At 39.5% G+C, this 24,869-nt stretch overlaps 1 protein-coding gene across 7 annotated transcripts in view; it reads left to right on the top strand.

Annotated features, from left to right (window-relative positions):
• Positions 1 to 14,616: 14,616 nt before the first annotated feature.
• Positions 14,617 to 24,869, top strand: part of kirrel3b (kirre like nephrin family adhesion molecule 3b) — a 137,815-nt gene continuing 127,562 nt past the window's right edge. For all 7 annotated transcript variants that reach the window (XM_037268329.1, XM_037268327.1, XM_037268326.1 and 4 more), the window contains exons 1-2: positions 14,617 to 14,980; positions 15,068 to 15,135. In XM_037268329.1, the coding sequence (XP_037124224.1) occupies positions 15,093 to 15,135 (43 nt within the window). In that variant the 5' untranslated portion in view covers positions 14,617 to 14,980; positions 15,068 to 15,092. The remainder of the gene's footprint in view (positions 14,981 to 15,067; positions 15,136 to 24,869) is intronic.

Below are 24,869 nucleotides of genomic sequence, written 5' to 3'. Positions count from 1 at the left end.
GATTCGTTGAAATAAGCTTGGCACATGGCAGCCGCTTGCATTATGAACATCCAGTGATTCCCAACTCTTGGAGTTTGACAGCAACGTGCCATGGAGCGACGGCTGATAACAGCGGTGGGGCGGCTTTGAGCGAACAACAAAACTCAGCAGTGTTAGCTCTGCATGTGAATCCCGACATCAGTGGGATCTGCCTATCACAGGATAGATAGAGATGATGGCACAGTTTGATGCACATAGATATTGTTTGCCTTCTCGATCAGCACTAAAATTCAATCATATATTCTAAAACATTCACTGTCCGCTCCTCTCGAGTCAATAATTGATAACGGATGATGGCGTGTATTGTGTCAGCATGTCTATCTTATTGCCAGCAGGTTGTGGGTTTGAATCGAGGCTTAAACATTTCTCTGTGGAGTTTGCCTGTTGTCCCTCTGCTTATGTGGGTTTCCTCTAAGGACTCTGGTTTCATCTTTCCTTGTGACGAACATCTAACGGATCTTCCATGTGTCTTCGAATGCTAAGTGTTACACTGCAAACATGATTGGTGCTTCCACCTCATATCTGGCATGTAGTTTAACCCATTAGAAGTGGTTTTCATCTGGGAAATTTAAATTGAATCAGTTCATTTCCTCCGGCGCGGTGGTGTTTGATGGAGGCATGGGTGAAGCAGGAAAAAGCACAGATGGAACTAAAGGAGATCTAAATTGTGTGGAGGTGCAATCATGGGGTGTCTTGTGGTAAAATGGGTGCTTGGCTGATTTGTTGCATGTGAACTTGCTATTTTCCGTATCCCTGCCACCGCTGGCTCAGGGGAGAGAAGCTATGGGGCATAACTGAGGCCAGAAGACGAAAGTCAGATGGAATGTGATTCACTTAATCCCACGTGTGTCAGCAGCTAACTCCACCTGATTTTTGAGAGAGATGTGGACATCCCGATGGATCACTGAACAGCATTGCAAACCCGACCCGATCCTCACACAGCCACCACCTGATAGGGATTCCGTGTTTTTCAATCTGCAACTCAACAGCTTTCATTTGAAGCGAAAAGTCAGACTTTAAAAATGATAAATAAATAACAAACATTTTACAACGGGGGGGATGTCAAGAGTGCTTGATCCCTGATGCAATACAGCTGAGGTTTTATGCTGGCATATCAAAAGCAGTGCTCATGATTTATTAGAGGTATTCGCAGTCAGATGTATGCCCCCTATGCTCCCATTTGCATCCCCCTTCCCCTTCCCATCCCCATGATTCCCTATTATCAAAAGCAAAAATAACACATCGAGGATTTATTATCCTGTTGGTGAGCCAGGCTTCATTTGCACAACAGAGGCCTCAATCGTCATCCTGGCAATGATTTTGTTTTGATTTATGCACAGAGAGCGGTGTTAGGAGTACATATTCACCCCTCTGCTCTCTTTTGTCTACACTGATGCTGATCTGAAATGTGATGAAACATGGACGCTTATCAACACCATCACCTTTTCTATGCAGCATGTGTTAATTCGTTAAGCAAGTTTCACTTGGAAAAAAAAACAATTTCCCCTGAAAACTGCACTTAACTGTCTGGCATAGCTGTATGCCAAACTAATAATTATGTTTGTGTGTATGCACATGTAACTGCACGGATTTAATTTGTAAAGAATGATTATTAACTAGGGCAGCACAGTGACACACTGGTGAGCACGTCCGCCTCACAGTTCAGATGATACGGGTTCGAGTCCACCTCCGGCCCTCCTTATGTGGAGTTTGCATGTTCTCCCCGTGCCTTTGTGGGTTTTCTCCGGGCACTCCGATTTCCTCCCACATTCCCATAACATGCATGGTAAGCTGATTGAGCACTCCAAATTGCCGGTAGGCGTGAGTGTGAGAGCGAATGGTTGTTCGTCTCTGTGTGCCCAGCGATTGGCTGGCAACCGGTCCAGGGTGTCCCCCACCTACTGCCCGATTACTACTGGGATAGGCTCCAGCATGCCCGCAAACCCCGTGGGGACAAGCGGTACAGAAAATGGATGGATGGATGGAGTGATGGAGTGATGGAGTGATGGATGGATGGATGGATGGATGGATGGATGGATGGATGGATGGATGGATGGATGGATGGATGGATGGATGGATGGATTGTCATTATTGTCTGAATGTACACGAGCAAAAATGCTTCACAAAAATGCTAACACAAGGATGCACTGTTATTGCAATGAACTGAACAAATATGAGGGCCATGACTAGCAAACAAAAAATGAACTTTTTTAAACCTCAAGTGTCCCTTTTCTACTTCCCCATTCTGCAAGACAAACCAAACAATATCTTACCAAATCAATCATGTTATAAAATGTCTTCCAATGTAAATGAACTAACTTAAGTTTAAAAATTGCAAGCACTTAATATTTTCATCAGGTTACAAGAAGGGAAACAACAGCATATTGAAAAGGTATTAGTTTACATACATAAAACTTTGTATTATAAAATCACCAGGATAATATTTTATTCATATCTCCCTTATTATGAATAATAAGAGAGTCATAAAATAACCACTGCTGTGTTGCGCAGATGTAGTGATGCCATGGAAGTGAAGAAACGCAAGATGTTGATATGTTGTAGTCCCTTGTTTGGTTAACTCAATTGATCCTTGCACAGTATGAATACAAATATAATAAATTCTATCCAAAAAACAAAAATCTGTGGTACAGGCACACACTGGCAATGGATCACATCATTCATGTCAGTGGCCAAGTTTGTGGTGAGTGCAGCTTTAATGGTGATTAGTGTGACAGTAGATTGAGCTTTCTACTAGTGTCTACTCTGTTGAGCTGCAAAGCTTATAAATTCAACCCAATCTTTCTTGGTTCTTGCTATTATGCCATCTTGTTTTTGTAGTTTGTATATTAATCTGTGATTTAGAGTTTAAGCTAGCAAATAAACTTAGTTCAATAACTGGTGTAGTGTAATTGACTGCACATGAGGAGCCTCTCTCACACGCAACAGATAAATGAGGGTATTAAATTGTACTGCCATGATAGACCAAACCCTTAAGAGAGTGGAGGGAACTACTGCCACACCTCACAGTTCTATCTCTTTTCCTTTGCCTCTTCCTTCTTCACAGATGGCAGAAGAACTGAGAAGTATTAGGATGGTAAGAGACATCTAAGAATAAAGCATTATAACAAATTTGGAGTGTTGTAGGTGGTCTCGCAAGCTAGGTTGCATTTAAATTTAAATCTGTGTCATGTTTGTGATATCAATGTTACATATTTAAGCATTAGTGTCACAAGATTTTGTTTTGGAAATACACGACTGAGCTTTATTGATGAATATTATCGTAAATCCTTGAAATTAACACGTACTCATACAAGCCCCACTTCCAAAATCATTTTTCAAAGGCTTTTTTTCTGTGCTCAATGTATTAAGAGTCCCTTAATACTTTGCTATTGGAGCTCAAAAAGTGAAATACCATCTGTAATTTAGATATTTATCAATTTTGATTTCTTGTGACCACACATAGTTTCAGTTTCAATTTACCTATCTAACAGTTTTGGTTGTCACAACCCTGATCATCCTCATAATGAGTCGAATATGCGTGCAGTGTAAAATCCAAAAGTGTCTAAAATCCACATTGGGATGCTCACCTTGACACTCATGGCAAAACTAAATAAAAACAAAAAATAAAAATAACATGGATTCAGAACATAAGAGTCAGAAATAGTATCACATGGTATACAGTATGTGCTTTTTTAGTATCAGTGATGGAATTTGTGGGTATTATTTTTTTTATTATATTTTATGGGTATTGCTTTTTCTGTGTCCACACTCTGTCCACTTGAATATATTTGCCTTTATAACGTAACAGTTGCTATTCTTTGGATTAAGTCTTTGGATGCAGTGACTGTGGAAATCATATTCTTGAAGTAAAAGTACTCACCAGTTTGACAAATAGCGAAGATTTGTTTGGCAGGTGTGGATGAACCTGTTATGCGATGTTTTGTATGTGTATATGAGTCTCACACCTCAACCTCTTTTTTCAGTAATTCTATCTTTTGTTTGTACCGCTTCCCAGAATGAAGCCTTTGTGCCAAGATGATTTAAATATGATGTATGAGCACATGGAAAGGGCAATGCGGTGCTATTTTCAAAGAACACACATTTGATTTGCTTGTAGAAAATGAATCCTGGAACCTTTGCATACTGATTTTTATTAATTTTTTTTTACTCTAAAACCCATTCACTGTGAAATTGATTATTGAACTCAGAGACCACATTTATTTTTCAGTGGTACTTATGAAGACAAGAAAAGTGTTCAGCGCAACAGCATATAAAAGCAGCAACCAGAGATTAACCTGCTGCAGAGCTTTTAACTGGCTGCAATAAAGCTTGCAAACATAACACTAAGATGATTCCTGAATGTAATTAAATATGCAAGTTAAAAAGAGAGAGACAGAAAGAGACACACTTCCATGAACAAGTGGGAGGAGGTAATGCCTGAAATTGGAGAGTAGTAAATGTGATTAATGTGCTCTTTTGATGTAGCTTGAAAATATCGGCACAGTTGTAATAATGACATCCAACCTTTGAAATTAAAATGTTTACAATTACCAAGCTTTACAAATAATTCATAATCTGTTTTATTGAAATATATTGGTTGGAAATCCATTTGTGTAACCAAATTGCATAAATGGGGTCTGTTAGAATACAGCACAGTACTAGTAGTACTTAGTAATGATGGTTATAACTGTGCTGTAATTCTTAATCCTCCGGGTATTTTGAGAAAAGTAACTATGAACCATTTCAAGTCTCCCTCTGTCTCATTTGAGATGTGAATTCTTGCCTTAGCGGAAATTTTGAAGATACTTTTTGTGTGCGTGTCAATTGAACACACACACGTAAAAGTGACCTAAAATTATGACAACTGTAGGAGAAACCCTGGAGCTAATTCTCTCATTATATGGGTCATCTTCTGTTTTCCCATGACAACCTCTGAGTTCTACTGTCCTGCCGCAGACTTAATTTACAAGGCAAAGAAAACCCCTCTCTCGCTTTGAGAGAGAAGAGGTTAATCACTGTCACAGATGGAAACAAACTGTATTGTCGCCCACTATATGTCTAATGCAGTTTCTGACAATAAATTGCACATTATTTTGCCTTTCGCAAATTATGTCTTTTAGGCAAATAAATAATTTCCCTCTCTCAGCACTAAAAAGAAAATAAGGACACTTGAGCGCTGAGTGACATTTCAATTAGCCCACTGTCCTCCAACACTAATAATCAGATTGTAAGCCATGTAAAGGACAGGGCAGGCCATTAAAATATCTTTAAAAACCTTCACAATTTACTGCGGGTTGTAGATTTTGCTTGTATTGTCTGACAGCGCGAGTGCCAAACCCCCACCACCATCCACTTGCCCATCCCCAGATGAAGTACATGCTATCTTGCTGTAATTGCCGAGGAAAACTGATTTACCGGTGTTGGGAATACTTTATATGGCCTTTAATTTCTCCCTTCAATTGCAAGGCTCCTCATTCATTCTGTTTAGGGCCCTTCAGAGTGATATTACTGTAGACGAGATAACCATATTACGTAGGCTTTGACCATGCAATCAGACAAGCTGAGCTATCTTTACATTCATGTTGACACCAGAGTAAAACATGACAAATACATTGTTCCTATTTTGTATTTTATAGCAGTGCTTTAGCATCATATCAAACATCATCAAACCGGATTTAATTAAAATGAAACATTAAAATTCAAAAACACTCTTAATCTGTTCGAAAGCCAATCTGTTAGTTGCAAAACAATGTTTTTGCCATCGAATTTTGATGAAAATAGAAGTGACGGGTTCATTCATAAAGCTTTTAATAAAGATGTGCAAAATTTTTAATTAGATTTTAAATAGGTAAGAACTCGCATATGTTAAAATAAAACGTTATGGTGTCTTACTAAGTGAAAGCCTAATGCAACAATGAATTCAGGCTCTTCAGGTAAGGTTGCATTTACTCTTAGTGGTGTAAATATACCATGTCTATGGAAAAGTACTGCAGTTTTCATCTCCATGAAGGATAATACTTCATAATATTTTTTTGATAATCTTCCGACACAGATGTTATATTTCCATCTCTGTTTGACGTACGGATAGTGAGCATGTCACAAAAAAAGAGTGGCGATCCTTCTTGATGTACTGAATCGTTAAAATAATGATGTTGATCCGGATAAAAAACTTTTTTCTTTTTAACTTTTCATCCTTTATAGCTGAATGTTCACATGACCCGATTACAGTAACGGTAAGTGAAATTGTTTCCTCCCAAGTGTGACCCAATTCACATATGGACCATTGCACTATGAAAAATATAAAAAATTGGATATCTACTGATCAGAATAAAATTTAAGTTACTTTCTTGGTCTCCACCAGAGAAACAAAATCATCATCTCAGAGACAGTTGGAATGTAGCATTACCTGATATAAAATGGAAACAACACAAAGCACAACCCTGCATCAGTTTAAAAGAGTGGCAAAAAAGATACAGAACACTTGATGTTCCCACTCAATGCCACACACAAACCTCCATACAGCCTCTCAACCACACAAGCACTTCACCTCACATCATACTCATTCACATCACCATGTCAACATACCAAAAAAAACATCCATTCTGTCACTCATAAATACAGGTTCAGTCCTGTATCCTAACACTCTATCACAAGTATTCATGGGTTTGTACTAGACCTGTCCCCAGCCCTCAATCTTTCATGGTACACAAGAAATTCACCTGCTTGCGTGCATGCGTGTCTGAAATGCAACAGTGAAACGTACAGATTTTCTGAGGGAATTATCTTATATCTGATTACATCTAAAGCAAGCTCACAACCTCCACAGCCAGGATAGCAGAGGGCTCCTCTGGCAGCCCTTCGCTCTGACTTGGACATCTACTTTTGATTTTCATATTATGTATTATTTGTGCCCTCTCTGCATCCATTACAACCTGGTGATCCTGAAAGGGGGATCCTTCCATCTGTGGTCCCTTCTCAAGGTTTCTCATTTTCCCCGGGCAGGGGTTTTGAGTTTTTCCTTGCCCTTTTGGGAGCTTAAGATCAGGGGATGCTTTGAGAATAATTGTCAATTTTTGTCTATGTGAAGCCCTTTGAGACTGCTTGTGATTTAGGGCTATACAAATAAACTTGACTTGACTTGACTTGACAAACCTTACTGATTTTGAACTATTTAGATACGTTTTTTGCCATGGCATTTTGTAGTGGAAAGAATCAACGCTTGTTTTATGTCCGCCTGTGAACCACTGTGAGAAAAGATAGCACCTGCCTTATGCAAAACCTGCTGACCTCTGTGTTGGGTTGCATACTGCTTACCATAAACACAGCCAACAAATTCATATCTGTTCACATCAAACAAAATATACCATATCGTGACTGTACTGCAGAATAAATGACCTGCCTGGCCCTGTAAAAGGGTGGATTTGATTTGATGAAAACTTTCAGCACCTGAATGGTTAAAACATCTTTGTGAAGGCTAGACCTCAGAATCTAATTTTACTTCTCATAAATACTTATAATTTGAATGTTAAGATATTTATTTTTGCCCTCTGTGTGGACAGTGCTGGTAAATTACCAAAATGATTTGACAGGTATTGCTTGAAGACAGTTCGAATCGTGCAGGACATGTAGTGCGTAGCAAAATAATGACCCCCTGACAATAAAATGAGAAGAGATCAGTGCTGTTGGTCACACCAGTAATATTAATAAAAATGATAAAGTTACAGCTAAGATTAAGATCATTCTAATAATTCCCACCCAAATTTTGAGCTAAAGTATGTTTTTTTGTTTAATTTAAATTGACTATCATTTTTTCCTTTCTATTACATTTTATAATTTGCCAAATGGTACCATGTCCAAAATTATACATGTCTTTCCTTTGTATATGAGAATGTCCAAGGTTATCTTTTTTTTTTTTTTTTAAATTGGAATGGATATCACAATGTGAACAATACGAAAGAATAAACTTCCCTGTTGCACAAAAAACGTTTTCAGCATGAAAAAGACATGGAGCATACATTTAAATTAAAGCACATGACTAGCTGTTCTATAAAAAATGTACATGTGTGTTGAGGTCCAACTTTATCTTGGGCCACGTTCTCTAAGTGTTGAAGCAACAACACGAGTGGATATCAGACTCCAGATGGGAATTGTTGCTGAGGTCAAACCATCATGGTTACTATGTGGTCCTTGACAACAGGCTTCTTGGTGCAATTTTGAACAAGTCAGCCACACATTTCAGGGATTACTTTGAACTGTATTGATTTTGAAGATGTTTCAGGTGCTGGGGGTCAGATCACAATTATCAGCTTTCTGTGCTTTGCAATTTCCAACCAATTTAGCTCATTGCGGAACGCTTTGGGGTCATAAAAAAGTAAAATAGTCCTGCTTTCTACAGAAGCATTTTGAGTTACACTAGTCATAAATTATGGAGGAATTACCAGGGTTCAATTTATAACAACGAAACATAAGGTGACCTGCAGTACATGAAAACAAAAAAATATATATAAAATAACATATTTTTTTTGTAAATGTCCCAATATAAAAGTAATAGCAGTGAAAGAGCTATTTGAATAACATTTACAGCAGATATTCTCAATTGATTCCCAGGACTGCACTAACAATATGCCATCATAATTTTCACTCTGTTTTTGTTCCAAAAGGTATTCTGGATGAAAATTGTCATTACGCTTCAATATTTCTTTAAACACCTTTCTGTTCTGTTTGATCCCATTCTATTAAGTCCTCCTCTGCCCTGCTGCTTCGCAGACTTGATTAGAACAAGAGTGTAAAAAATCAAGGCCAACCATGTTGCGTCTGTGGGGAATCTTCTGCCCGACAAGAATGGACTGAATGTGCTTCCTTGAGAGACAACTGACTGATTTGCTAATGTCAAAACACAAATTGAGGCTAAGACACTTCTACACACTCAACACACATGCAAACTGGCAGGCGTTAGGGGGGACTCTCACAGAGGACATGTTGACTCTATCAGATTATCTCCAGAAGTGGAAGCTAAAGCTCAGTACCACCAAAACAGTGATGGCTGCCTTCCAAGGCAAAACATGAGCTTAACGTACACGTTAATGGACGTTCTCTACCTTCCTCTGCCGAGCCTACATACCTTGGCATTAAACTCGACAGAGCACTCGCGTACCGTCGTCACCTAGAGTCACTGCGTAAAAAGCTCACAGCACGTGTCAGGCTCCTGCGAAGATTGGCTGGTTCAAGCTGGGGAGGTGACGGTAATACACTTCGTACAGCCACTCCAGCCTTGGTCTATTCTGCCGCTGAGTATTGCACACCTGCTTGGTGTTGTAGTGCTCACATCCATCTAATAGACAAGCCAATAATCGATGCTCTGCGCTTAGTGACAGGTTTCCTTCGCCCCACACCAACGAACGAACGGTCCATACTTGCAGGCATCCAACCATCCGAGCTCCGCTGTAAGAGAGCCACACTGTCTTTGTCTCGCCGGCCACAGGAGCCCGGGCACGGGAGCCCGGTCACCTTCTACATGATCGTCTTCTCTCTCCAACACCTAGAGGACACCGACGACTCAAGTCGAGACACCCGTTGGTCCCTGCTGCACTGGAGCTGCTAAATGAAGCTGACCAGTCAGGCAGCAATGTAACAACTTGGGAAGACAGCAAGAACACGGAAAGAAAGCGCTTCTCGACTTCACGGATTCATTATAGAGGAAGCTTAACACCACCAGGAATATGTTTCCCCAGACCAGCTTGGGTTAAGGCTTAACCGCTTTCGAACTGGTGTTGGGCTCATCCGCTCAACCATGCACAAATGGGGTTTGGCGCCTACTGCGGCATGCGAGTGTGGCACAGAGGAACAGACTGCAGACCATGTTATAACATCTTGCCCGATCTACCACCATCCTAATGGGGCCCATGGTCTGACCTCCATAGATGACACTCTAGTCAGCTGGATAACTGACACTTGCCCCCAAATCACACCTTTAAAGAACCATCTCCTCCATATGAAGAACACATCCACAGAGAACAATCTTTCGGACCTTTTCTTCAGGTACTCAACAACAAATGTGCAGGCCCAAGAGAAATAAACAGATGTGTCACATTCCATTTAAGTCAAAACTCAGCACCCGTCTATCATCTAAATGTGTCACTTTTGAAGCGGAGTCCATAAAATACATTCAATCCAGCTCGATAGGGCAAATAGGCGAAATACAAAATGAAACAAAAGTCTATGCCATTGGGATTTCTTTATTATTATTATTATTATCCTCCAATCTAAATAACTCATCATTTTGTGGATATTTCCAAGACATGTATTTTTAATTAAAATCTAAATAGTCACTACCATACATCATTTTTTAAAGTAATTTTATTCTGCTCTTACCATTGCCATTTTAATAAAGTCTCAAGCAACAAAGGTCACTTTCCGGGCCAATCTAATTAATTGAGTTAGCGAAGGGCTGCTGTGCTTTGTGCTGTGGTTCGCAAGATGTGCTCCTTGAGCTTTGACCAGGCATGCTTGAGAAAATTCTGGACAAACAAGATGCATTGTCCTTTCTCACTACAATGTGAGCCCCTTTACTGCTGGTTAATTTGATGTCGATGTGTATTATTGGATTTTATCTTCCATAATTGCATTCAAGTCTGATTGAGGAGATTCTCAGAATGAAGAAAATCTCCAGGAATATGCTTTGTGTGTCTGCTATTGATTGCCGATGAGCAGCCTTTTATGCGGTAGCATATGTACTATTTGCAACAATCTTACATTGTGGCGTAATAACAAGTTATCAATTTGTCATGCAGCTGAAGAAGGAAATCTCTGCCACTGTCATTCATACTGTTTTTTGAATTATTTTTTTTAATATTTATGACTTAGAAGTGCATACATATTCACTGTTCATCATCTGCACTGTTTTTCTACTTTTGCCATATAAATTCAGGTTATGTTGCCACTGAATGTGTCATAGACCATTGAAACCAAATGCAGAGGAAACCTTTATTTCTGTTTCAATTATATTTTATTAGTAGCATTTATTAAACCAGTGTCAGTTTCTGATTAAACACTGCAATAGACACAAAAGCAGAAAATACAATTACCGTATTTTCCGCACTATTAGGCGCACCGGATTATAAGGCGCACCTTCAATGAACGGCCCATTTTAAAACTTTGTCCATATATAAGGCGCACCGGATTATAAGGCGCATAAAATAGAAGCTATACTGCAACAAACTGAGGTTGACTAGGGTTGCGGTATGCATCCACTAGCCAATAACCAACGAGCCCTCTGTAAACAATCGCGTTTCTCAAACGATCTCCTATAAAATGATCGGAACTGACTAAAGTTCGATCTAACGCATTGGTACTACTTACCTATGTTTCCCTTCCATATCGATCCGTAGATTTACTCGAAACATTAACAGAGCAGCCTATTTTGACATGAAATAGCCTGGTGCGTATAGCAGCTATCGTTATAGCATTAGCCATCCGCAATTTCCCATGAGCCTCAGCTCGCAATCTCCCATGAGCCTCAGCAAAGTGTAAACAATCGCGTTTCTCAAACAATCTCCTATAAAATGATCGGAACTGACTAAAGTTCGATCTAACGCATTGGTACTACTTACCTATGTTTCCCTTCCATATCGATCCGTAGATTTACTCGAAACATTAACGGAGCAGCCTATTTTGACATGAAATAGCCTGGTGCGTATAGCAGCTATCGTTATAGCATTAGCCATCCGCAAATTCCCATGAGCCTCAGCTCGCAATCTCCCATGAGCCTCAGCAAAGTGTAAACAATCGCGTTTCTCAAACGATCTCCTATAAAATGATCGGAACTGACTAAAGTTCGATCTAACACATTGGTACTGCTTACCTATGTTTCCCTTCCATATCAATCCGTAAATTTACTCGAAACATTAACGGAGCAGCATATTTTGAAATGAAATAGCCTCGCGGGTACAACAGCTATTCGGTGACGCCCCCTGACTACAGTTGCCGTAATGTTGGGAAGCGATGCGACCTTGTAATTTACTAGTCGTACTAAAACGTACTGAAACATTTTGGCAGAGCACTGTGTACAACCAGTGTGGATCAACAAATTCATCAATTGATCCATATATAAGGCGCACTGGACTATAAGGCGCACTGTCGGCTTTTGAGAACATTTTAGGTTTTTAGGTGCGCCTTATAGTCCGGAAAATACGGTAATAAAACAATTGAAACAAATTTCAGAACAGTTTTTAACACGTGTTGGGAGACACAATCTGGTTATAAAATGATATTGCTCACACTTCCAAAGATTAAAAAGGCTAGATAACAAGCCTCTATAATATCTACCCATCACGTGTATGTACTATTGAGACAGAGAACAGAATAACATTGTCTTAATGCCACTGTGAATTATGTTTCATATCATTGCCTTTTGCAATTTCACGTTTTCCATGTCTTTGTCAGCATGACAATAGAAACCTTCTCAAAGGTTTTCTTACAGAAGTCTCAATAATACTAGGTACACCTGAGCACGAACACTATTTAGGAGTACTGTAGATCCTCAAATGAACTCTAGTATTTAGCGTGTATATATATATATATATATATATATATATATATATATATATATATATATTTAGTATATATATATATATATTTAGTGTATATATATATATATATATTTATAGGTGGCGCACAGGGTAGCGCGTCCGCCTCACAGTTAGGAGGGTGCGGGTTCGATTCCACCTCCGGCCCTCCCTGTGGGGAGTTTGCATGTTCTCCCCCGGCCCGCGTGGGTTTTCTCCGGGCACTCCGGTTTCCTCCCACATCCCAAAAACATGCTTGGTAGGCCGATTGAAGACTCCAAATTGTCCCTAGGTGTGAGTGTGAGTGCAAATGGTTGTTTGTCTCTGTGTGCCCTGCGATTGGCTGGCAACCGGTTCAGGGTGTCCCCCGCCTACTGCCCGATGACGGCTGGGATAGGCTCCAGCACGACCGCGACCCCCGTGGGGACTAAGCGGTTCAGAAAATGGATGGATGGATGGATGTATGTATATGTATGTATATATGTATGTATATGTATGTAGATATGTATATACTATATATACATATATATATATATATACGTACATATATATATATATATATATATATATATATATATATACATACGTGTATATATATATATGTATATAGTATCTTCAATATCAAGGACGCAAAACACCTTGAATGATTGTGTAAGAAACCCAAAACACTAACTCGTGAATTCCATCAATTCTATCGCAATATGTCTGCAGAAATGATATTACGTTGGAGTTTTGTCGTAATTAATATGTTTGTGGTAAAGGGAGAACTTGGAAAGTGTTTTTCTTGTACAGTAGGCATACTGTACAACATGAGGTGATTCTTTAAAATTATGGATTTCTTAACCTGCAACTTGAGGAACGTCTGGAAAGTTAACATAAGCTCCATTATTCCTTGGACCCACATACTGTACAATATTCTTAAGCAGAATGCAAATCGGTTCTCGTACATGCTCGCAATGGGTTGTTTTGTGTGGCTGGTAGTGACACAAATGAAAATACCACCTGTCATCTGCTGAACCTTTGATTAGATTGGATCAAATAGATGAATTGCTCTCCATGCAGGTTATAGTGTTATTATCAGAACTGCATTATCCTATCCTATCCTATAGTCTCTTCCACCAATCTGAATTTATTATGGAATGCCCTTCCATGAATATCTCTTAATATACATAGTCATCTATCTCCACCGGAAATTGCATACTGTCACTCAGTTTATTGTATCGCCTTTAGTAAATACCAAGTCCCAAAAAAGGGTTCTCTCACCAATCCTGACCATACAGTTGGAAGTGTAGTCAACATGAAAAGGAAAAAAAAAGAAAATAAAAACAAGCAAATTTTGAAACTGTGAAGTGAGGGGATCTACTCATGATTCTCAATGTAAAGGTTTAGGCTAAAATTGTTCTTTTGTCTTCATTGATAATGTATTACTTAAGCAGCAAATGTTATATCCATCTCATGTGTCTGTGTTTTGGGGTTGACTTCCCTCCTTTAATTTTAATTGTGCGTTGTGGACTATTTCAACACGTTTTTGAAACGACTTTCTTTCCTTATTTTGTAGCCTTAATTCATATTCCACAAATGCAATATTAATCAGAATACTATGTTTCGACTAGTGGGGCCATATTATTACATATACATATTGTGAAGAAGATTTTGCGGTTGACTTCCTCTTTAAATGAATTATTATTTTTATTATAATATTCCTTTGGAAACCAAAAATCACCATTTTCTACTAATTTCTCACGAAAATCTATTGACCGCTTAAATATTATAGGTCTGGTTTTGGATTGGATTTTGTATATATATATTGCCTAGGAAACCAAAGTGTCGTCTATGGAATCTTAAGAAAGAAAAAAAAAGGGGGGGCTCTTAAAAGAGTAGAAGGGTCTGTCTGGGAGGAGGGGAGTAAAACTGCCAAGTCGCTCGTATTCTGATTCTAATTAGAGTTGCACCCTCTGTTTCTCCCACGACTGCTCCCGTTGCCAGAGTGAGGATATGCACCTCGCACACAGACTCGCTGAGGAGAGGGGCAGAGAGAGGGAGGAGTCTTCATCCCCCATGACTGTGTTATGAGTGGTCGAGCAAGGAAGAGCCAGCGAGAGAGAGAGAGAGTGTGATGGAGAGAGACTGGGCGAGTGAGCGCTGATGCGCTGGAGTATGGACGACCAGCGGGACGATGCACGAGTAAGCCAGAGAAGACAGTGAAAGTACAAGAAGCTCCCATTAGGACACAAGCATGTGAGGCTGAGCTCACCACTGTCAACTCTGAAGACTGACACACAGGAAAAAGACAGAAAAAGACAAGGAGGATCGGCAGAGGACTGAAGACACTCTGTAGCGTCTTTCCTGTGGTAAACGGACACACTCAAAGGAGAGCTGTAAGCATCCGTCCCTCCGGCAGCATATAGGACCACTGTGTCTTGTGCCGGCCAACTTCACACTCCTTCTCTGTTTTGTTTTCATAGGTTTTGCCCTCTCACACTCTCAATCATGATCCGTCGGGTCCTTCTGCTCCTGTGGATCTTCGGACACGGTAGGATATCTTACATTTTAAGTTGTTGATTTACCTCATCTTGTGACGGTTGGGTGACTTACTGGAAGGCACATGTTATGTTTGACTTCTTCCCTTGCTGTCATGTCTGACTGAGCATGCTATCATATGTGAGTTGATTTACTCAGATGTGCCCTCATAAGTCCAAGTCACGAGAGATCTTTTTCTGAGGCTTCTGTGCCTTTTCCCCGATTGTGCAAAGAGTTGTCTGCGTTTTTCTCCTTCATTCTGTCATTGCAGTCAAAGCGGACAAGTTAAATACTCTCTTTGTCGGCTTGGTATTCCTGTCTCACACGCGCGCACACACACACACGCACTCACACACACAAAGCCCTTCTAACCCCAGTCCAGTCAAGCGTTTTCTCTTGAGCCACGTTGCTTTGAATTGACAGCCCTTTCCCATTGAGTCCAACAAACGGGTATTCTGGCAGAAGGAAAAGAGAAAGAAAGTGCTGAATTTAGATGACTCTGGCTGGGTCGCTTTTGGACAGTTCACTTTGTGGTCCGATTGACGATGGACTTGGTGGTTCTCCGGTTCGCCCTGCTGTATTTATCGTCGGCAGGATTGAGCACACTGCTCCTACCTGTTTCACTCAACATTACTAAAGGTGTCTCTGTCTCAGTCAGTGAAAAGATTTGCCAGAGAAAATCCGAGAATTTGGGGAAGGCAGATAGGGAAGTCTGTTGACAAGTAGACAACAAACTTGGCCAACACGGCTGTTTGACATGCTGATTTATAGCACAGAGGAAATAACACCACTTATCCATCACATCACTTTGCTGTGGTTATTCTTTCCTGCTGACTTTATGTTTTGTATAGAGTAAAATGCTGATAGACTCTAATGGTAAAACACTGACAGTCTAATTCCCTTCTTCAAGAGAGATCACCCACTTGGTGCTTTTTACCTCCCAAGTTTTTCATACAAGCTGTACGACAATTATTTTTTAGATGCCCTAAATGTGGCCGAGGTTGTTTTTGTTTTTTTTCCCCCTGAAATTGTATCAGCCCTACAGTGCCATCTGTGCTTATTGTGATGTCAAAATACATAATCAGCCTTTCAGCCTTATCTCGTTTAGGCATCTGCTGGAATTTCTATGACAGAAATCACAGAAACCACCATAACCAACATAAACAGATGTATCACAGCACAGCGGTTGTGTGCTAATTATTACTGCTAACACATTGAAAGAAAAAATCACTCACAATATGTTGTGATAATTATGTAACTGAAGAAAGTCAAATATTTTTTTGCGTACAAAAACACTTATGTTTATGTGAGACATGTTTTTTGCTTAAACGTAACAATAACATAACCATAAATACTGACACGTCTCGGGGTAAAGAGAAATGCTTATTGAAGAGCAATGAAACTTGTTTCTGGCGGTAGCTTGTTGTCAGTAGAATTTAATCAGACGGCAGCAATATGGATATTTGATGGTGGTTTATTCGTTTGATAAAATATATTGTAATATCAATAGTCTGTCCCCTCCCCACTGCTAACGGTACAATTCATCTTCATTTTGCTTTAATCCCGTTTCCAATGTACAGCTTGAATGCTTTCCTCATGTTGTCACCTACCAAAACACTTTGCTTTGCACTTCATTGTATGCAGCCATCACAATTTCATCCACACAAAATCAGCCCCCGTACACCATATTACAACTGAAATAAGGGTGCACCCTTGCTTAATACCATAATATACCATACAGCGTTTCCCTGCAAGGTAAACAGCGGATAACGACATACCTTCCCCATGGAGGCCTCGTGGGAGGAAAATTGGGGGGGGGGGGCTTCCCCAGCCTGACTTTTGTCGTGCAAATTACGTCTCTGTTTACGTGGCAAGTCAGTGTCAGCAGAAAGCCTCTCAGAAAACAATCTTGTTTTTATGAACATAGGGGCAGAGGGGATTTGTGGCGGCAGCGAGATGTCCTGCACGAGCGTGACAGACAAAGAGAGCGAGCATGAAAATGTGAAAATGAAAAAAAGAGAATCACTCTATTCACAGAGGCATGCAACATTTTTTTTTTCTGTATGCCCTTCAAGTGAGAAGCCAGAGACACTCTCCATCCTGTTTATGTTGTTACTGCATCTAGGGCACCTTTTCTTTTTTGCGGTCACCTCTCTTGCCAGTGATAAATGGCACAGCAAGTCACTGGCATCCAGGAGACGGTCTCTAGGAGCACATTCACCTTAGGCCAAATCTTCCCAGAACATTGTCCATCACCCCATACGCTCATTCTTCTCGCCTTCTGTCTCAGCCATACATTACACATAGCATGTGAGACACTCGTCTTGGTGTCTTGATTTGGCTCCTCATATGGCAGCGACACATTTCTCCCTGCTTCTCCAGTATCCCTTTTGGCTCACTCCATTGCTCTTAGTTTTCTGTTCTTGAGAGATTGAGAACTTCAGTTTCTGTCAGGCAACGAGTGAAAAATGTGCAGACCAGGAGAGGGAGGCGCAGGGTAAGAATAGCCTTGCAATGAATGTGCCAGAAAGAAAAATAAAGTGTATAGACTTGGCACCTCTTTGTTTCTATTCTACTGTGTGTGTGTGTGTGTGTGTGTGTGTGTCAATGTAATTGAAGAACAGTACATTTTCAAGTAAAATAATTGTATTCGGTTCAAGTCAAAGGAATTGAGATTCGATTTAATATGGTATGGCTGTAGCTTTTTAAGCTAAATAAGTAGGTTTATTAATATGCAGGTTTCTTAATATAAGGATGGTACATTTTACATTGTAACAATTAAATTTTGTTTGGTTAAATCATATACTTTGTATACCCTAAAACAGGACATTATTTCAAATTCACTGTCAAATATGCACAAAAACATGCAGTGAAAAGTAACTGTCAGAAAATAGGGAAGAAAGTTTATTACTGTTCACTAAAGTAAAAAGCGACAACTTTGTTTTGATTTAACACAAAGATGATCTGTCTGCTTTAATGGTGAACTAGAGAAATTTGAGAACATTTACTGTTATATAGCTAAAATTCTGAGGATTTGGACAATTTTAAATGGAAAAAAAGGATCTGAACAATTATATGATTATCAAAAATAATTAGCGATTGATTTGATAATGGATTAGTTGTCAATTAATCAATTCATCAGTGTACCTCTAATATCATTACTGTATTGGTGTCCCTTAGCAGTGGGTGGCTGGAAGTCGCTTTGTGCATTTAATTATATTTTGTCTTGTGAAAGCAATGCTACATTTCAGCAACAGAGACTCTGCACACTTCACTTTCTAGCCACAGGTATGTATTAAATTATAACTATGTGTACTGCATTGGTGCAGCTTGGCGGAAGCCGGTTGGATCTTGCTTTGTTTGGTGTTTGTTTTTGTCTGAATAATGAATAATGTCTGAAACGTGATGTGTATATATATATATATATATATTATATATATATATATATATATATATATATATATATATATATATATATATATATATATATATATATTATATATATATTTTTTTTTTTTCCCCCTTTCACCCCTAGTTCTGATACTTCACTGTATTGTTGGAGGAGTAACCTTGCTTACTCTTTCTGGATATTGATTTCAAGTGGGAAGTCACTGATTCAATCGCCTGATTTTTCTGCAGGCAGCATGGGTTCAGTTCCCACTCAGTGACAGTGTGAATGTCAGTGTGAATGCTTGTCTCTGTATGTACCCTCTGATTGACTGTCTATGGGTTTAGTCTGCCTTTTGCCCAAAGTTATGAATTTACCGAATTTGCTGCAAATGGGTTGCACATGTCGTGTTTTGCAAGCCACACCCACTAAGAAAATGCGTCTGAAAACCATAACATTTACCATGTTTCAAGCTTGGAACAGTCCAATCAAAGTCTTTGACTTGCTGTGAAGTGCATAATGCTGCTCTTCGGTGGTGGAAATCCATCCTCATCCAAAATGGTGCCCCGGAGAGGTAATAGTTTGTTACCATCATTCAGCATTAAACCAGAAAAATATAGTCATTAAAACCTCAGCAGCCGATGGAACTGCTACCATGTTTGCCTCTAAGCCATCAACCTCAGTTCCTCATTGTCTTATTTACTACTTTCTCTGAATAAGATCTTGGAGGATTAATATACACAATCTGGGATGTTGTGTAACCCTCTTCCCCCAAAATGCTTCCTTGTTAAGAACACTTCCTAAAGGTCTGTGGATAAGGCTTGAGTCAATGTATGCCGACTGGGACTGCTACACAGGAATCAAATCCTAATCTTCTTAAAAAAAAAAAAAACAATCCCCTCCCCTCTGCTCAATCGCCTTCGCCTTCGTTAACTCACACTCTCCTCATGTATCTGATGTAGGAACTCTTTATTTCAGCACCTAGTCAGACTAAGCTGTGTCTCCGTCCTGGAAAGCACATCTTAGTACCCTGACCCCCACCTCACCCCCCCTTTATTCAATGTTTTCCATTAATGACTGTCTGACAACTTCAAATCGGCTTTTCGCGGACATCATTCCAGTTTTTCATTAGAGTTTACAGAGGTTAGAGACCCTTGTTCAAAATAGTGGTAGTAAATAAATATCACTCCAGCAGTCATACTTTATACTTGCAGCAAATGTAACTAAACTGCCCACAATTATTTATTTTATTCTTTAGTATTTTTATAACTGAGCACAACATGATAATTACTGTCCCTGCATGAGTTAAGAAAACATTTCTCAAACCCCTGCAGTGGCACATTCCAAAAAACAAATACAAGTAACATGCGCCAGACAAGATACACTTAAAGCAGACTATAATACATTCAAATATGATTTATCATTATTTGAATCAGTTGCTAATAATTTATGTTTTATTGCTACCATTTAAATATACACATGACCAAAATGTCACTCACTACAGCACAGAGGTTTTAATGTCAACGTGCAAATTATTTTGTCAAGAATGTTAAGATGACAAATGTTATGGCAAAAGGGGGTGATCCTTCATTTTTTTTGTATGTGAGACAATGAATATGCTGGCAATCAGTAAGTAGCCTTGCCTTCATACCCATCTCACCACCCATGACAGATCCAGTTTATGACTGCCGCTGTGATCATACACCCAGCGAGTGACAGATGATGTCATCAATTTACTACTGATCCCAGTGGCATGTAGTTTGTTTTCTTGTTTGGGCTGCATGTCCCATCAAGGCCAGCCAGTTTAAGTCACCTCAGCCGCTGTAACACCCCTGCTCATTTTTGTGCCATGATAGATTAAACCCACTGTAATCCCCCTGAGCCTCAAACCCTGTTGGATATTTATGGTAATAAGTAAACATATGAGCGAATAATCTAAGAGGCTGCCTGTGGACAGCTGGAAGTTGTAATTCCTAATATTTGGCAGAAGCTTTACCATTAAAAGGAGATGCTATTTCCAGGAAAACCAAATTGTATTCCCTGTGATAGAGGAGCTTGTGTACTGTACATGCAAAAATAAATAAATAAAATACGGTAAAAAAAAACAACTACAAGTAGATGTAGCAGTACATCAGTAAAAGTAAAGGTTGATAGCCATATATTAAAGAGCTTTTTTCAAATAAAACCTTAAGTACAGTATATCTAGGGACTGCAGTTTAGACCAAAGCCTCACTTTGATTCTGACAAGATTCAGGTCATTCAGACCAAGATGTGATTAGATTGGAGTCTTATTTGGAGAAGAAAAAAGGTGATGGGCTTGCCCTCATGAAGTCAGTCAACAAAACAAGCTGTTTATTCTGGGCTTCACTTATTTATATATTATCTATTGTGAGGATCCACTTCCCAGTCCCAACAGATCGCTTTAGTAGCAACCAATCAACCTCCAGCCCCTCTTCTCCTCTCTTCATGAGACAGTGTGGCTGGATCTCATTCCTTTGGGATGAATTTATCCAGATTGAAGCACTCAGCAAAACGGCATTATCCCGGATTACATGTCTGTTGGGTGGCGGTGTTAAGTAATTCAACCAGATGCTGTTGTGATCACCGGGTCACCTGTGAAGGCAATGCAACCCTTGCATGCAATCCAGCTGTTTATTGGTTATGTACCGAGACTTGCTTGGAAGTCATGAAGCAAGGTTAGATTATTATTTTTATTTTTTGTACGACAAGGACTACTGTATAATAAGAAAGTAGATAGAATACTGCTTTGACCTCATTCAGGATTTTATTTGAGACGGATTAAAATAAGGATTAATGACTTTTAAATTGCAGTTTAATGCACAGGCAACAACAAACTCTGCTTATTCCTTCAGAAGCAGCCATGGGAGCTTGATGGGGCTTTCATGGACTAAAATGATATTTATTTTTTGTGATATCTGTTTGACAAAAACCATATAGACACAGATTGGGGAACTGATTAATATAGACCAGGGATGGTAAACTGGAGAGGGCCACCGTTTTTCCAATTTCATTACAGTTGGAGTGGGTTTGCTCTGAGGGTGCACATCACTGTCATAAAATGCACCAGAGCAGCTACGTCTAAGTTTTGTGCAGAGGTTTTTGCTTGGAGTGGAAAAGATCAGCCTTACAAAAAAATCATGCAATTCACTTGCCCAGGTGTATGGCTATTCATTCCCCATTTAATAACATCAGAGTTAACTTTTACCTATGTGTGCACTACATCTTGAGACTTTTGAGAATAAACAACAAGCCAATGTATCGGCATATCTATAAAGGCCTTTGTTGGGGGACAGCCAAGAAGATACATGTGGTGCTTAAGTGTAGGAGGCACTTGAAAAATTGGGTTGCTGATCTTATAATGACTTCCTAGAGTTTGGAGGGAGGTCTTCAGGATAGCTCAATAATCCACCTGGATGAAATACCCATTCCTCATTCCTTTTGTCAATGCACCCTTCCGTCCTAAAAATTTCCATCGAACTAACAAACAAAAAAGGCTTTCAGGCTGCACTGTCAGTGTTCAAATACTGTACAATATCTAAGTACATACAGTTAGTTGGTGTGTGCGTGATGTCTCTCTACAACTTTACCAGGTCCATTACAGCTGCAAGCTATGAATGGCAATATAAATGCAAATCAGCCCTTTAATTTGAACACGCAGAAAAGGAAGGAAAGATCTTGTCACCTGTACAAGAGTATGGATGTGTCGGATATTCCAATTGCAGTGCATAATTTCAGAATGACAATGTCTGTAGACGGGCCAAAGGTGGGTAGTAATGTGCTCGTAGTTCAGATACAACATACCATTCACTTTTACTTGACTATATATGTTAAGAAGAAACAATACTTGTACTTCTTTACATTGAAAACCATTACATTGCTGCTTATATTTTTGGTATTTATTTAAATACTTGCACCATATAGTATGTCTTTTTTCCCTCCAGTTTGTCTGTGACATGTCCTGGCGCTGTTCATCAATCAAATGTAATCACTCATGATGTTTGACTCCATTTCCCCAATCAAACAGAGCATAGCAGTCACATGACTTGCAGGCAGTCTTTGCCGGCTGACAAAGTGACTCATTTCTATGAATAATTGTCAAAGTGGAATATACGTTAACCAGTTAATGATATGAATTTCAGTTTCAAGAAGAACAACACCCCCTGTCCTCACATTAAGCCCATGTTTACAAAGTGTACAAAAAATCTGTCTCCTCTGTAGCCAAACACTATTGACTTTATATTTGACTTCAATCCCACTTGAAACATAAATCATAAAGTGGACATTTGTGGTGCTAGTATTACTAATTCAGCAGGCGCTTCATTTATTATGCACAGCAAAGATGTCATCTTTAGTGAAGGATCCATGAAATTACATTGAAAAAGCCTTGCCTTATTTCACTAAAATATAAATATATCTAACTCCTCCCAAATGCCTCCTCTGTAAATATGAGATGATAAAAACATGAGCCCCTACAGGCTGGACTACGTTTACCTCCGTAAACACTACGTTGGGAGTTACAGTGGCTCCTTTTCTGTGCACGTGTGTCACTTTGGTTCACACTCGAGACGAACATAACATTTGATATGTAAAAATTTCAATTTCACCCCCAAATAATCCACTTTGAGCATTAAGACCTGCAGTGTGAATCGAAGCTAAATTGTCCGCCTATGAACATTTGCAAGCATGAAGCACGACAGAAAGATGGGAAATATTCTGGTGCTAATTGAAAGTCCCTTCCTTTCATATATCTATCTATCTCCCTTTTAGTTCGTGAGAACAGGCTGTAAGTAAGCAGTGTGAACCTATGGCAAGCCAAAACGTTTGACATCTGAAAGGGGGACAAGCAGAGATTAAAACATGTCCCCCTCCCCCAACATTCCCATACCCCGTGCTGAAGTGCATGGTTTTTTTTTTTCTTTCCAGTTGGGAAAAGAGACTCTGAGCCACCTGCTTGTCCCACTAAGACAATGAAGCAATTGGGAAGAAAGGCCCATTCATAAGTGGGTACTGCTAGCAAGTGAATGCCACCCTTCCCCCATTTAACTAAAGTGCATCACTGCCATTGGCAGAAATGAGTCAACTTTATCCACAGTCGCTCTTGAGCAATCTGTGACATACGAGTCTTGCACACTGATGAACCCTATTTAATGAGATATTATAGCGAACAAATTGAACTGAACACTGTGCAAAACACACATGAATAGCAATTAGTGCAAGTGATGAAAGGGCTAGTTAGAATAAGAAATTAACATTTTGGAAAAAAAAACATCAAAATGAAACACAGTAAACATTAAGTTAATTGGAAAATTCGGATAAAAAATTAATTCATGTATTACAAAAAAGTAAATGGCATAGACCCCAAAAGGTGCGCGTTCTCCTCGCTCCCCAAGGCCTTTTGCCCACTGCGTAGAAAAACACTGTTCTAAGAATAATTGCTTGATTTAATCCTTAATTCTACCTCTCTTGTGTCTATTTTCCTCAAACTACGAAATTGTAATCTTTTTGTCAGCAGTGTGGCTCACTGATATATTAAAAAAAGGTGGGAAAAAAAGGGTATCAGTTTTAGAGGCTACTTCTAAATTCACTCCACAGATTTGGAATATGGAGGGCCCTTGTCAAATTCTCAGGTTTATATTTTCTCTCATGGAGTGCAATATTTACTCAAGGCTCATATAAATGTAAAAGCTAAAACAAAAACAAAATGCTAAAGGACATTGAGGCGTTTTAACAGTTCAATGTCTTTTTAAATACATTGACAGAGTTTCAAATCTGTATGCAGTCAGAGGAATGGGCATCTTTTACCGCCCTGGGAACATTAATGGTGGTTCACACAGAAGAATACCGAGGTCATTTAAGTTTTGTGTGTTTATTTGGCCACTCTCCAATGCTAAATGGGAGTGGACGGGTTAAAAAAATAATAGGAAGAGCAACCACTTGTACCTCCCCCTGTCTCTAACCTTTTAAACCTGACTCAATCAAATCAAAATACCACAGTGCAGACCCATCTGAAGACAAACCACAAGACAAACAGTTGAAGAGCAGCCAGCGACCCTTGGGGTGAGCCACGGGCAAAGCCATCCATTACTTCCTGTACAACGAAGAGCGGGGGGACGTGTGGAGGCCTGTGGTGAACAATGATGAACAGACTCCACATCAGAGATTGGATTAGAGTGGCAAGAGAGGGAGCCCTAAAAGCCATGTGCAGTTTATTGAAGTGATAATGTTACTAAAGAAAGGCTCCGGAATGACTGACAAGTGGCCAGAGTGCTGCTCTAGAAGTGACATTAGGCAAGTTGGGGTGAAGTGTCCAGGTCTGTAGCTCACCTTTGTTCAACAAC

Source organism: Syngnathus acus, chromosome 13, assembly GCF_901709675.1.
Source record: "Syngnathus acus chromosome 13, fSynAcu1.2, whole genome shotgun sequence".
In the NCBI taxonomy this organism is placed as follows: Eukaryota; Metazoa; Chordata; class Actinopteri; order Syngnathiformes; family Syngnathidae; genus Syngnathus; species Syngnathus acus.
This window is presented reverse-complemented; position numbering and strand designations above follow the sequence as displayed.